The 13,860-nt window shown below is 41.5% G+C and overlaps 1 protein-coding gene across 1 annotated transcript; it reads right to left on the bottom strand.

Moving 5' to 3' along the window:
• Positions 1–7,137: 7,137 nt before the first annotated feature.
• On the bottom strand, positions 7,138–13,820 carry TMEM126A (transmembrane protein 126A). Its single transcript, XM_010576560.1, has 5 exons — positions 13,800–13,820; positions 11,960–12,084; positions 8,685–8,878; positions 8,019–8,133; positions 7,138–7,391 (listed from the first exon to the last, which is right to left on the bottom strand). Exons 2-5 carry the CDS (start codon positions 12,073–12,075, stop codon positions 7,193–7,195), a joined length of 624 nt encoding a protein of 207 aa, XP_010574862.1. The 5' UTR covers positions 12,076–12,084; positions 13,800–13,820; the 3' UTR covers positions 7,138–7,192.
• Between the last annotated feature and the right edge of the window lie 40 nt (positions 13,821–13,860).

Genomic DNA, 13,860 nt, shown 5'->3' with positions numbered 1-13,860 from the left:
AATGCACAGTGGTGATGGGGTGGTATTGGGGGAGATGCGGAGGAGGGGAACCTGGCGCTTAAGCGGCCAGGGTAACGGAAAAAAAAAAAAAAAATCTCTCGAACGGCACGTTGGGAGCCAGACGGTGGCCTTGGTGAAAGGTCGCGTAAATCTGGCGTGTGGACGGTAGTGGTCTGAGCCTGTCTGGCCTAAGAGTCGTGCAGAGCTGTGTACAGCAGTGCGATAATTATCGTGCAGACTGACACGCGCATATACACGCAGAGGTGCCACCAGAGCCCGTTTGCAGCGCTTGGGTGAAAAAAGATCATGCCGACCTGACGCATGAAGGTGTGCTCGGTTCCACTTCGCAGTTGCCAGTAAAGATAACGCTGACTGCCCGGTCTTGAGTCAGATAATGTCTAGCCTGCTTATCCTGAGGAGCCGAAAATGCTTGCTTAGAAAACCAAACCAAAAACTTCATTAAGACATCGTCACTGGACAGACTTAAGAAAATAGTAGTGATCGGCAAAAGAAAGCATGCATATAAAATTGTACTGCATCTCAGTTATACATTACTATTAAAACCTCTCTGACAGTTTCTCTTTTAGGTGCTTGCCCTGCCAGGCTCCGTTGTGTAGGGGTTAAAGAACAGTCGTTTTCCACCTCGCAACCTGGTAAGGATCAATATATTCCCATAATGCGGTATCAGACAGCTTGCTTTGCTTATGCCAGTCTCTTGTAATGACTGGTTCAGGAAATGATTTCTCTGGTCCTTGGCCTACTCTGCCAAAATGTTTCTAGCTCTGGATGATAACTAATAGTGAAAATTGCGATCATGTCATTCTAATTAGCTGTTTTCCTCTTTTCCTTTTTTAATTGAATATGCACACAGTAGCCAAAACATGAGCTACCTTTTGAATTAAGAAATAAATGCTTGTGCCGTTTGAAATAGGAATTTTCTATTAAACTAAGGATCTGATGAGCTGAAAAGGGAAAATATGCTAATAAGGGGGATGTGACATTTACAGCCTTTTATCATAGGGGACTGTCCCAAAAGTTAAGTAAATTGCTTTTTAAATGGAAAAAAAAAAAAAAAAAAGGATTTTTGACCTGTTGGTTTAAAATACTGTCTAGTGTTAGGGATGCACGGTACCTTTAAAAAAGTCCTTCTCTGGCTTGCTCTCATTCATGATGTGGAGTTTTGCCTGATTAAACAGAACCTGAACACTGGTTATATCTGTACAGTGGAATCCTAATATAGAGGAGTCATTTTTTTGCATGGATCTCTAACAAGAATTGTGGTTTGATGAATGCAGTGCATCGAAGTAACTCGTTACTTTAGCTTCCCATAAGTAAATCTCTGTGCCCATGCACACTGAAATTCCTGTGTTACTTCAAAGTAGCTTTAAATTTTAAAGATGTTGCATGTATATGCATGTGCTTAATTTTACTGTAGAGTTCTTAATTTAGCCTCTTACAGTATCCAGAAATCTATAACTTTATATAATTAAGCACAGTTTGGAGATGAGCAAATACGTATTTGGAGGCTAATGATTTGAAAAATGCTCCATAATTAACTGAGACAGGAGGAAAAATAGTTTGACAAACAGTAGCGTGTGTTTTCTTGTACTAGTCAGTGTTTCTCCCTATCACAAAAGATGAGTGGGTTGTTTTCTCAGTTGTATTATAATGTTTAGGTTGTTTATATGTATGTCAGTTGGGGGAAGAAGGATTGTGAAAATGATAATATGTAAAGTGAGGTTTCACAAAGAATAGACTTTCCTAAAACAGTTTAATTTATTCTTTTAAAAAAAAGATTCTCTCTAGTGTTTCTGAAGTCTTGTTTCTTAAAGCCTTAAATGTTATGTTTAAGGCTAAGTAGAAGGTGAAGCATTTTCTCCCAGTCATTTGCTTTATTGGTGCTAGACCCTATCAAGTGTTCATCAGTTTAAAAGGAGTTTGATTTTTTTCTTTGTGAAACATCACTGTGTGATAAAGTATATGTGTATTTAGCATCCTTGTTTTTCTTTATGCTAAAGTGGATTCAGCTGTGTTGGGGCAGAAGAGACGGGACCAGCTGCTGGCCACATTTCCTGCTTTATTTTAAAAGGTAGTATAAGAAATGAGAATAAAGAGGTAACAGGGCTTTTGCTGTCTTTGGTTAAAAAAAAAAAAAAGGTTGAATGCTGGGATCATTTACTGTCATCCAAGATGGTTTTTTTAAAAGACAATGTCCTATCAAACAGGTTTCACTCCACTGTATGCAGAATTCCATCTGTTCAGGGTATATTGCCAGCACAAAAGAGACTTAGTGGGCTATGTGTTACCTTACACCTCTGTGGTGGCGTCAACAGGACTGTTCAAAGTTTCAGTCTTAAATTGTGTAACCCTGCTGTAATTGATGGGTTATACCAGTGCCACAGGAATCAGAGTTAACCATCGAGACCCGTACTGACTGATACGCAAAATGGAAATAATTGAGTTAGATTCAACCTAGGCTCAATCTGCCTAGCTCAGACTTCGTGAACATGCTTTATTTTGAAGTTCAACATGCTTGATGAAACGAGAAACACTAATGTAGCAAGTATGAGATGTTACAATGGCATTTTTACAGTTACTTCAGCGTAGAAGTGTTTTTTAAGTTAACTTAAATATGCATTCTTTCTTTTTGCATTACTGCTAAATGGTAGGGGTCAGGGACATAGTTCTGGTCTCTGTTGTGAACCTGCACATCGCTCTAGTCATGAAACTACCTGTGAGCTGTGTCTGAGAGTAGCTGATTTTCTGACATGCAAAATGATGTATACTGGTACAAGAACAAGGTCAAGTCCCAAGAAAGTAAGTGGCTGCAGGCATTTCTAGTGCCTACTGAATCTTATTTAAACCAAATAGAGGGGAGGAAGTTATTTGAAACTCTAACCGACTGTACTATCTGTATGGTGTATTATTAATGTAGCTTTTTGAAGTGGAAGCCTTGAAATGACATAACTTAATACTTGAAAATATATTGTAAATGTTTCTTTGTAATTATGTGCCATCCAGATAAGAATACAATATCATAATAAAATCAGACTTGTTGATCTTTCAATTTATGGGCTCAAATGTTTTTTCATCTTTTTCTTCTCACTAATGCCTTGCTTTAATTTAGTGGTTCATTACACAAAATGGGAAAACAGAAACGGGAAAATGCTGCTGCTGCTATCTGTGGGGGTCATCAGTTGCAAAACAAAATGGATTAGGGTATGCAGGAGAAATGTTCTTACTCCTCTGTCTTTCAGGTTAATTTTGTGGTGAGGACAAAACAAAAGCATTATTCCTTGAACCAAAGATTGTACTGTTGAGAATCACCACTCCTTGTATTTTACAGTTGTTTTTCTTTCTTAATATTTTATTAATGTGGGCATGTTTGATCAATAAACCATGGAGGAGTAGAATACTTACGTAAATGCTTCCATTGTCTATTGGCATCTTCCTCCTTTCTGTCCCATTTTCAGGTTCTGAAGTTTGACGAGTGGTTAATAATATGCTGTTAAACCATAATCTTTCATCAAATTGTTATTTCCACGCTAAAACGCTGGAGTGAGTGTAAAAAAAGGTTTGAGGGTGCTGAAAGGACAGAACATTTTTAAAGCTCCAGAGTGAGCCATGTACTGTACTCTTTGATTTCTGTTAATCATAAATGCTTTATTGGTAGAGAGCAGTTTAAAATAGCGTGCTGGCTTTCTAGCATCCAGGCATTCTAGTGAAAGTAGTCTGCAGCTTGATAAAAAGGAACATTTCACAAAAAAACGTAGCTTAAAAATTTAAAAACATACTGGCAGGCTCTGCCTTTTGGGCCGCCGGTTGTAGAAAATACCCTGTTCAGCACTGAAGTTTGTGTTTGTTAAACTGTACGTACCACAGAACGAAGTACCACCAGTGTTAAACCGCATGGCCACGCTACCTTCGTTTTCCAGTATTTCTCCACCCCACAGCTGCTTGAAGACTATTTAGCAGTTAAACAAGAAACAATTTCATGCTCAGTTCCCTGTTAGTCCTTTAGAGTTTGAGTCTGGTGCTGTGACTCTTAGTAGCATTCTAAATTAACTTCTTTCTCTTTCCTCTGAAGAGCTTAGCAGCATCTGGGAGGAAAAAACCAAATCGGTGCTTCTGTAATCTCTAGCTGCCAGGACGGATGATACCAAAGTAAATGTAGGGAACCATATTCCAACACTTGGCATTTCTTGGTACTTGCAGATTATGAGATTTGTCATGCCACTTGTCAAAACTGTAGTCAGTTTTCCCTGTGAAACACAGAGATCTTCTGCAAAACACAAAGGTCTTTTTGTAAATTTACTGATTTTTAAAAACTTGTGTTCTCCAGAGCTTGTTGTTAAACAGGTTTTCTGCTAGAATCAACAGTACTCCGTTTATAGGGTTGTGTATGCTATTAGTTAGACTGTAAACGTCTCAGGAGATATATTAGGTATGGGGGTTGTACAAATGGGCTTTGTGTTTAAAGAACGCCCTGTGTAAAATTGCACGTTGACAGTTGCTGATTCTACAGTTTTTCACCCAGTTTAAGTGGGATATGCAGATTTGGAGAAATAATTCTGCCTTTGCTCATTAGCAGGAGGATAGCTGGACTAGGGCAGGTACAAGGGAGATGAGGCTATAATTTGCCGAGGGCTGTGGAATAAATGGTCGTATTGAAATTCAGCATCAAAAATGGTACATATAGAGGATAAAATCAGTGCTTTTTTTAGTATTTCTGTTGATTCTTATCTATAGCCAGTCTCTCGGCATTCTTTTGGCAGTAGTTCAGACCTGAAGTAGTCAGAAGTCCATTTCTACGGGTTTATATTGGACACGTGCATTCTTCTAAGAATGCAGTAAAAGCTATTGCTGTGATACGTAGTCTGCGACTGGCTTGTTTCTACTAAAATGGTAGAAGGAAGAATACAACTAAAACTTCTTCTAACGAAGATTTTCGGCAGGGAGGCAGCATTTGCAAGGAGATTGTTACAGTGGGTAGGAGGCCAAGAACTGGTAAAAGCTCGTCCTTTGACTTCTTGAGAGTTGCATGAGGTATGTTGTGCCCCCCGTGCAGAACGGGGAATGGAAGGAGCATTTCCAGGTTTCCGTGAGGGCGCTCCTTCACGCACGTGCATGCTAGAACCGACTGACAGCATCTTGGTGTCCTGCTGAACTCTGAAGCAGTTTCAGTCTTTCTTTAACTTACTTTTGAGAACTTTTTTTTTCCCCAGTTGTTTAAGAAGTACATAGCGTACAACTGGAAAGTTTCCTTTTTTATAAACATAACACCTTTCTTGCCTAAGGAGTGTATAGCTGACCTTTGACACAACCCATGCAGAAAACTTAAAATATGTATTTGCAATTTGTGTGTTCATCTGTTATGCCGGAAAGAAGTATCAGTCTTTGCAACTTACTAAAAAACATTGAGGAATGTGATTTTTTTTTTCTTGTTACATACAATCTTCACCTTTCACCCTAAGAAATAGTGTCTAAAAAAGGGGGGTTTGTCCAAGTCAGATCACTAAGTATCAGAGCATGCATTTTAATTACTCTGAGAATGACTATCGCTTGAATTGATACAAAAATGAAAATAGTGCATGGAATGGAAGATGGTTTTGAATCTCACACTTTAAAAAGCACTAGGATCTGTTTACAATATCTTAACTATATCTTGTTAAATGCTCGCAATAACCACAGAGCCATTAATTTTCATTCTTAAAGATACTATTGCAAAGTAATGGCTTTATTTTATGTTTTTATTATCGCAGGTAAGTGGTTCTGTTGGTTAAAGTCTGATGACTTCTGGAGATACCATAACTCACTGTCTTGCAAAATACTTGCTCTGTGAGAATCTCTGAAGTGGGGGTGATGAAGGTAAGGCCCAGCTCTCTGTTTTGATGCAGGCCAGTATCAGAACACCACATGATACAGCAATACTTTGAATTAAGGAAAACTAAACCAATTTACATAACAACCATTGTGGAGGCAGTCTGTCTTTGCTGCTTCCCTGTACAAATCAGGCTGCTACTCCTGCTTACAGAGAAATAGAGTGCATGGTTTTCCTGCTGTAACAACAAATTTGTTAGGAAAAAGTAGATAAACACGATGAAACTCCTTTAACACATTTTTCAGCAGTGCTAGAGCACAAGTTTTAAACCAAGCCAATTAAGGGTCTCGATGCTGAATTCTTAATTCTCATTAATAAGTATTTCCATGTGCATCTCAGGGGATACTAGAACTTTACTGAAGTGTACACGATTGTTGACCAGTAATCATACAGGTTTTACAGTTAAGACCATACATCAGATGGAGATGATTGCTTCTGTAGAAAAAATCCTGATTTAGTTCTCAAACTGCGGAATACCATACAGATATCTCATGCAGTAGGAAAATCAGCAATTTATATTGCTCTAGAACATACAGTCAGTTGTCAATGTGAAGACAGGCCTGACTCATAAATGCATTACTCCAGACCACTGATCTTAAAAACCAGAGGTAGCTGCGATACCACAGTAACAGCACCAGCCACCTGAGGCCTCTCAACACAGTTCCTTGCTTAAGGAAAAATCTAATTTCAAGGCAAACTGGCTGCAAGGACAAAGTGTGTCCTGACTGGGCTTTTTTTTGGTCACTTGATCTATATGCTGGGAAGTCTGACAGCAGTATCACTCCTGACTGCTCTGTGATAATAAGTGTTCTCTACGGTGTACAGAGTGACCCTCGTAACAGCCGAAAGGGGGTCATCTTGTGACAGAAATGCTGTGCTAGCAGAATTCAGAAAAATACTCAGGTTCTGAGGAATCTCTAAAAAAACCCTTGCCTTGACACCGCCCCCCCCTTTTTTTAAATCATTGTGGTTTGCATTATGAAGAAAAAATGCTTTTTCAATAATACTCATTTATACAGCTTCTAAAAGATGTAGCATCACCTTAGAGCAGGCAATATAAATGCTTTCCCCCCCCCCCCCCCCATTTCCAAAGACAGACACCTGTCCTTATAAAGCTTGTATTCAGGTGTACACACTCAGCTGGACATAATGAAAAATTTAACTTGCATTTAAGTTCAGAACTGAAAAGAATGCCAGTGCAGAGTCTTAACTTTGTTTTTCTATTTAAAAAAGACAGCAAGCAACAACTTCTTTCTTTGTTTATTATGGTTACTTATCGAAGGCAACTGAAAAGTTGCTTTAACTTCATGCTTATAACTCTTCAGGATCCCTGCTAGTGTTCATCTGCTGCAGTACTTTGATATATATTCCATGATGTTTAGTGGCAAGATATAATCCAGTCAGAACCTGTATAAGTACACCCCAACTCGTCTTTCTAAAGACAGGCTGAGAAGTTGTGAGCCAGAAGCGTAGCAGATTTTCTTTCCCTGGCAAGGGAGATGAAGAATACCTAAACAACATAAACAGTGGTAGAAACTTACTTTTTTTTTTTCATCCAATTTAAGTGTCAAGATTTAACATTAAAGTCATTAAAAATATTTAGGTAGATACTCATTGTCTCCTTCCTACCCTAAGTTACATTCACCTGGTGGTACTGAGCTCTCTGGATAAATGCTATAAATCATCCTGAGCGTACTGACGTCTTGCCATCCCCTCGCTGTGCTCTGACCCAGTCCACAGAATCACACCTGCCAGGGAGTTTGGCTGCTGGGCGCTGCCCAGGACCAGCAAGGTCTCTCGGCCGCCCAGCCAGACGGCACTAAGCAGCAATCTTCAGCGCTTGGCAGGACAGCAGCCACAATTTCACGTACCCAGGCCCATGGTGGGTAGCTTGGAAGGTTCCAGCTAAACACAAGTGCTTTACAGTGTATCATTTTGAAGATCTTGTTTGGCTTTGGAGGCTTGGTGTATCTCTTAGGAGCTGTGCCTTTTAATTAGAAGCCCTTAATATAAATCCCCCTCCACATACTAAAAGGCTGAAAGAAGACAGGTGTGCATAGACTAAAAATCCACAGAAGTTGAACTGAAGATTTGACCAACAAATACATTCCACTCATTGCAGGTTAATAAGACGTACCTGGCTGCAAGGCTCGCGTTCATGGGGAGAGCCAGGAAAACAGGATAGAGGCCACCCACGACAGCCCCTATTAATCCTCCTCTGACCACAGCGCAGACCTCACAGTTTAGCTCACCTGCATGACAAACAGTATTTCACTGTCAGTATCCACGTAGCTCCACCACATCAATTTATAAGCTGCGTGCAACAACGTGGAAGCAGGTGCTTGACAGAAACGGCTAAGCTGTAGCGGTATGCAAGAAATTCTGAAAGCAGGACTCTTCTTTTTGGAAAAAAATCACCCTCATTCCAACCCACAAAGAAATTACCACTCTAAAGTTGACCTTCAAATAAAATCATACGGGTGGGGGAAACTGAACTGCTTTGTTGCAGTCACTTTTACATGACTTTGGGTGAAAAATGCTAAACTTCAGTGACACGTAAAAATTTTTTAATGAAGATATATGAATCTACATATGTATGTGCTTTCCCACTCAACTTCAAGAACTCACTGCTGCCCAATGCATTAAATGAACTGTTTTTCAAACCCTGCTTTACAAACTGAGGTTCTCCAAGACCACAACAGTTTGAGACCTCGGTTCTGCAGAGAGGAAAAACTCCTCTAGTGTTACAAGTGTGTCCAGAAAGCAAAGCCCTTTGGAAAACAAGGAATAAAGAGGTTTTTACCTGAAAATAAAGGCTTACGCACAAATACTTCATAAGCTGCTACTGTTGAAAGAAACGGAATAAAAGCCATTGGCAGAGCAGACACTAAGGAAGCCCTTCTGACATGTAGGATGTTCCTGAAGAAGTTATTTGCTGCTAAGCCAAGTAAGCTTGCATTTGCTCCAAGGAAGTATGCTCCATGATTACAAAGGTTCCTGTGAAAGAAGGAAAGTTGCTTCAGCAATTGAGAACTGTAGAAAAGTTTGGTTTACTCAGTGCTGCAATTCACTTCTGAATATCCTACAGTAAGAGGTAAGAGATGTAAATCTCTCACTGGTGCAAAATGGAGAGTAACTACTTTCAAAAGCAACCCGTACAGCATCCTTCGCTATATGTCTGAGTTTACACACACCTCAAGAATGAAGGGACAGAAAGGCTGAGAAGTCTTTTCTACATAATTTTTTATTTATTATGGCTGATGGAAACTTCATGAAATTTGCTCTCTTAATCAGCATGTTTCTAAGCAGTATGTTTTCTCAAAAGAAATAAAAAAAATATATATATAAACTATATATATATATATATTTAAATAATCACAGCTAGCTCCTGTCATCAGCCTTCTTTCTAGCCTGCTTCCCCAAAAGTACAGATTTAGTTTCAACCTAAGAGCTTACAGAACAGATCAGGTGGGACAACTATGGCAACTGAGATCTTGCAATAACGATCTCAGCAGCTGCTGGGAGATCATTTGTACTGATCCTGGAAGCTGAAGAGCTGTAAGCCTTCCTTGTGTGCATGGAAAATGTGAATTTAAGGTCCTATCTTGCTAGGGGGTTACGCTAGTTAAAGGTTATGCACTGGTTTACAGAACTGAGACTTCTATTTTTCCCTTGATAACAGAGGGACTGGATACTGATATCTACCGTGTTTTTAACATATGGCTTAGAGCAACTACTCCTGTTGCAATCTGTAATATGGTGAAGGCAGAATAGAACAAAGTCTGGTCAGAGATAGTCAGCATTTAATATCTTGACAAACAGTTCCCACTTGAGGACATTACATCACCGCAGGTAACGCAAGACAGGGAACGCAAAAGCGTGCCAGTTTTACAAGCCTGATGAGCAGTTTGTGATTTATTTCGTTTGGCTTCCAGAAGGAATTTGTGCATTACCTATAACATTATACCTGGCACACCTGATTGATTAGTGGAAACAACTCTTTGCTTTAGTTTTCCACAAATCTAAAATTCCCAGAACGACAACTATTGCCAGGCAAAGCAATTAACTGGAAGGCACTCCCGATTCTGAGGCTGTGCCAATATTATTATGTTAAAAGTGTGTTTTTAAAATGCGTCATAAGTTGGATTTACCACTAAAGCCCTGAAGAAAATAAAATGCTTAACCGGTCACAAAATTTATGCTTGGCCAAATGTCATATTTATTTGCAAAATTATCAAATGTGACAATCTCTAAACCATTTAGTAATTAAAATATATGATTTTTTAAAAATCCACCTATTTAAAACTCTTCCACATTTTAATGCTTAGAGTAACACTAAGCACTGACAAACCATACAAAAAAGGCTTCAGAGATGTAGGTGCTAATTCTGCAAAACCTAAAACATTAAAAATATCTGACATCAATGACACCAACTGTTTCTCATTTTGAACAGGAAAACACTTTTAAGCTTGGTATGCATCAGATTTTCAAACACGAAAATAAGCTACTAACAATTCAATTCTGATACTATATAGCAAAAGGACTCCAGTGGTCAGATCTCTCACCCTTATTTAGGAGGCATGTTTCTTTTTTTGTGGTTTGAAGAAGAAATGGACCTATTTGCTTTTCAAATCACCATTCCCCCAATACTAGATGTCATTTACAGACTCTCCCCAGAGAGTACAGATTCTGCAAACCAGCCATTTCATACTACTGGTATGTTTAAAATCACAAGCAGTGAAATGCATGTGTGCATACACATAGGTATAGATTAAAATTTAGCAGCGTATTTGAGAAGCCAACATAGAGCACGTTAATGTACCCAGAACCATCAGAATCTACTCAGGCTTACTGATGTACAGAACTGCTACACTGCATGAAAGGAAAGAAAGGGAGGATGGAAGGGTTGGGTTTGGTTTTTTGTCTGTTGTTTGGGGTTTTTTTTGTTTGTTTGTTTTAATACTAGCTCCCTAGTGTCAAAAACCAAGAACTTTGGTGAGCATGAACTCTCTCAATCTGACTGTAGGATGCTTCCTCTTTCCTTCCAGCCACTACTGACCTCCCTTCTGGATATACAAACTTTTAAGTCCTGCCAAGGCAGTTTCAAATAAAGGCTCACATCCCAGCAGCTATTTCTTTCCAAGGCCCAGCAGTGCCTAGGTTCCACAGTTTTTATCAAGATGTTACCACCTCAGAACTGAGGAACCTGCCTCCCCCTTAGCTCCCCAGCTCATCTGGGGAAGGAGAAGCGTTAAAAGTTGAATGTGAGTGCAGCAGATCCTACAGAAAGCTGCACCACTGACTGTAATGGCAGAGGTTTATCCAGCAATTTAGTCCTAATAAAAAAAAAAAAAAAAAAAAAGTTTCTGATTACTCTTATTTATACAGAGCTTATCCAAGATGATATGCATGTGCAAACAGCTCCTTACAGAGCCAGCTCAGGTTCAGTAAGGTTTTGCAGTGAAACGCAGTATCACAAAACACGGAAAGATTGTTTATGATGCCCAGAAGGCATTTAGCTGGTTTTGTGCTGCACAGAACCCTGCTGATGAGCCCGCACGACTCCAGCTAACTCGTCCACCACCACCTGGACACCTCAGTCTCGCCTTCCTGAAACGGGGAGCAGTGCAGAATGAAATGCAGGAACTAGCAGGTTGATGCTCCCTCAGTTCTGGTCCCAGGCCAGCCCTGCGGGACATGAGATGACTCCTGCAGAACCACAAAGGTATCTGCCTTATTCTTGCCAACATTTCAGTTTCCTAGAAAATTTATTAGCCCTAGCACAGCACTGTATGAATGCTCAGGGCCAGTCAGGGCTGATCAGCTGTCCCAGAACCTTAAGCATTGGGGACCACATGCCAGAAACCAGCTGAGCAGGATCAGAGATAACAGTGAACTAACCATATTTAAAAAATGCGAAACAAATTTTCTGTTCTGGACAATAATAAACATCTTCACAATTAAATATTTTTATAACTGCAAGGAAGATTTGTAATACAAGAGTAAGGGAAAAGAAAAGCCTCCAAAAGACTTGAAATGTTTGATTCACTTATCTTCGTTTATTTTACCAGCACTTACTGATCTGCTTTAGGAAGCTCATTGAGTATCTTTTCTATGACTTCCATCCGCTTCAATCTTTCCAAATATAGTCTTCGCTGCGGAGAATCTAGTTCAAGAAACTCTCTTCCTGTCATCTTGAAGTCCTGGATCATAAGGAACAAACAAACAAACGTAATCAAAGTTACACAGCCCCAGTATGTATCAAATAAACATTTAGACTCTTTTGGCACTATGCAATCACAGATGCATGGCAGAGTTTTCAGATGCAAAGGGCACAATCCAGCTAAAGATGTCTGTGATGTTTATGACTACGTGAACGCTAACAAACTGCTTTCTTTAGTGATGTTGCCGCTGTGGTTTGACAATCACTCTAAGCCAACTTAAGTACTCGCTGAGATGAAAACAGACAGTCTCACCCTGCAGATACTCCTGCCTGAGCACCTTCAACCCTGGGGCCATACACCAGCTTGGATCGGGAAACACAGAGATGAAAACTGCTCAGAGGAACAATGGGCAGCGTACTTGTTTGTTCCAGCTGGATCACCTTCTAACACAACCATCCCTAATGCCTGCAGAACAAGGGAGGACACTAACTGGACGAGGCTTTCGGCAATACTCCAGATTTAAATTGACTTAACTGTCAAATAGAACAGTAAGAAAAAAAACAAATAAATCCATACTTTGTAAAGATTTAAAGAAATCTTGAAGATATCTACTCTGCTTTTATATTCCACAAGGAAGGACTTTTTTTATTGTAGTCTTAGTCAGAGACATGTATTAAGTCAGAAAGCATACAGTTGTATTGGGTTTGTGTGGCGAGGTTTTGGTAACAGTGGGGCTGCAGGGTGGCTTCTGCGAGATGCCAGAAGCTGCCCCCATGTCGGACAAGAGCCTGCTCCAAGACGGACCTGCTGCTGGCCAAGGCCAAGCCCATCAGTGACAGCGGTAGTACCTCTGGGAGAACAGAGTGAAGAAGGGGAATAAAGTTACTGTGCAACAGTAACTGCAGCTGGAGAGAGGAGTGAGGATATGTGAGAGCCCCAGCCCTGCAGCCCCCCAGGTCAGTGCAGAAGGAGGGGAGGAGATGCTCCAGGCACCGGAGCAGAGATTCCCCTGCAGCCCGTGGTGATGAAGACCCTGGTGAGGCAGGCTGTCCCCCTGCAGCCCAGGGAGGTCCACGGGGGAGCAGATCTCCACCTGCAGCCCGGGGAGGACCCCACGCCGGAGCAGGGGGATGCCCGAAGGAGGCTGGGACCCCATGGGAAGCCCACGCTGGAGCAGGCTCCTGGCAGGACCTGTGGCCCCGTGGAGAGAGAGGAGCCCACGCTGGAGCAGGTTTTCTGGCAGGACTTGTGACCCCACGGGGGACCCACGCTGGAGCAGTCTGTGCCTGAAGGACTGCAGCCCGGGGAAGGGACCCGCGCTGGAGCAGTTTGTGGAGGACTGTCTCCTGCAGGAGGGACCCCACGGCGGAGCAGGGGCCGAGCGCGGAGTCCTCCTCCCCCTGAGGAGGAAGGAGCGGCAGAGACAAGGGGTGAGGAACCGGCCCCAGCCGCCATTCCCCGTCCCCCTGCGCTGCTGGCGGGGGGAGAGAGAGAATTCGGGAGTGAAGTTGAGCCCGGGAAGAAGGGAGGTGTGGGGGGAAGGTGTTTTAAGATTTAGTTCTTATTTCTCATTACCCTACTCCGGCTTGATTGGCAATCAATTAAATTAATTTCCCCAAAGTCCAGTCTGTTTTGTCCGCAATGGTAACTGGTGAACGATCTCCCTGTCCTTACCTCGACCCATGAGCTTTTACTCATATCCGCACACCCCCACCCACCCCCTCACGGCCTTCCCGCCGGGGCCAGGCTCCGACCTGCACGACCTTGCGCTGTCCCCGCCGTTCCCGTCCCCGTCCCCGTCCCCGTCCCCGTCCC

This window comes from Haliaeetus leucocephalus, unplaced genomic scaffold, assembly GCF_000737465.1.
Source record: "Haliaeetus leucocephalus isolate CR32 unplaced genomic scaffold, Haliaeetus_leucocephalus-4.0 Scaffold536, whole genome shotgun sequence".
NCBI lineage: Eukaryota > Metazoa > Chordata > Aves > Accipitriformes > Accipitridae > Haliaeetus > Haliaeetus leucocephalus.
The sequence above is the reverse complement of the archived record's forward strand: the minus strand, read 5'-3'. Positions and strand labels throughout refer to the sequence as shown.

Coding starts and splice junctions, on each gene's coding strand:
- TMEM126A (XM_010576560.1), bottom strand. CDS start 12,075: ATGACAGGAAGAGAGTTTCTTGAACTAGATTCTCCGCAGCGAAGACTA. Junction 8,134..8,684: donor GCGTAAGCCTTTATTTTCAG/GTAAAAACCTCT, acceptor TTTGTCATGCAG/GTGAGCTAAACTGTGAGGTC. Junction 7,392..8,018: donor AACGCGAGCCTTGCAGCCAG/GTACGTCTTATT, acceptor TATGTTGTTTAG/GTATTCTTCATCTCCCTTGC.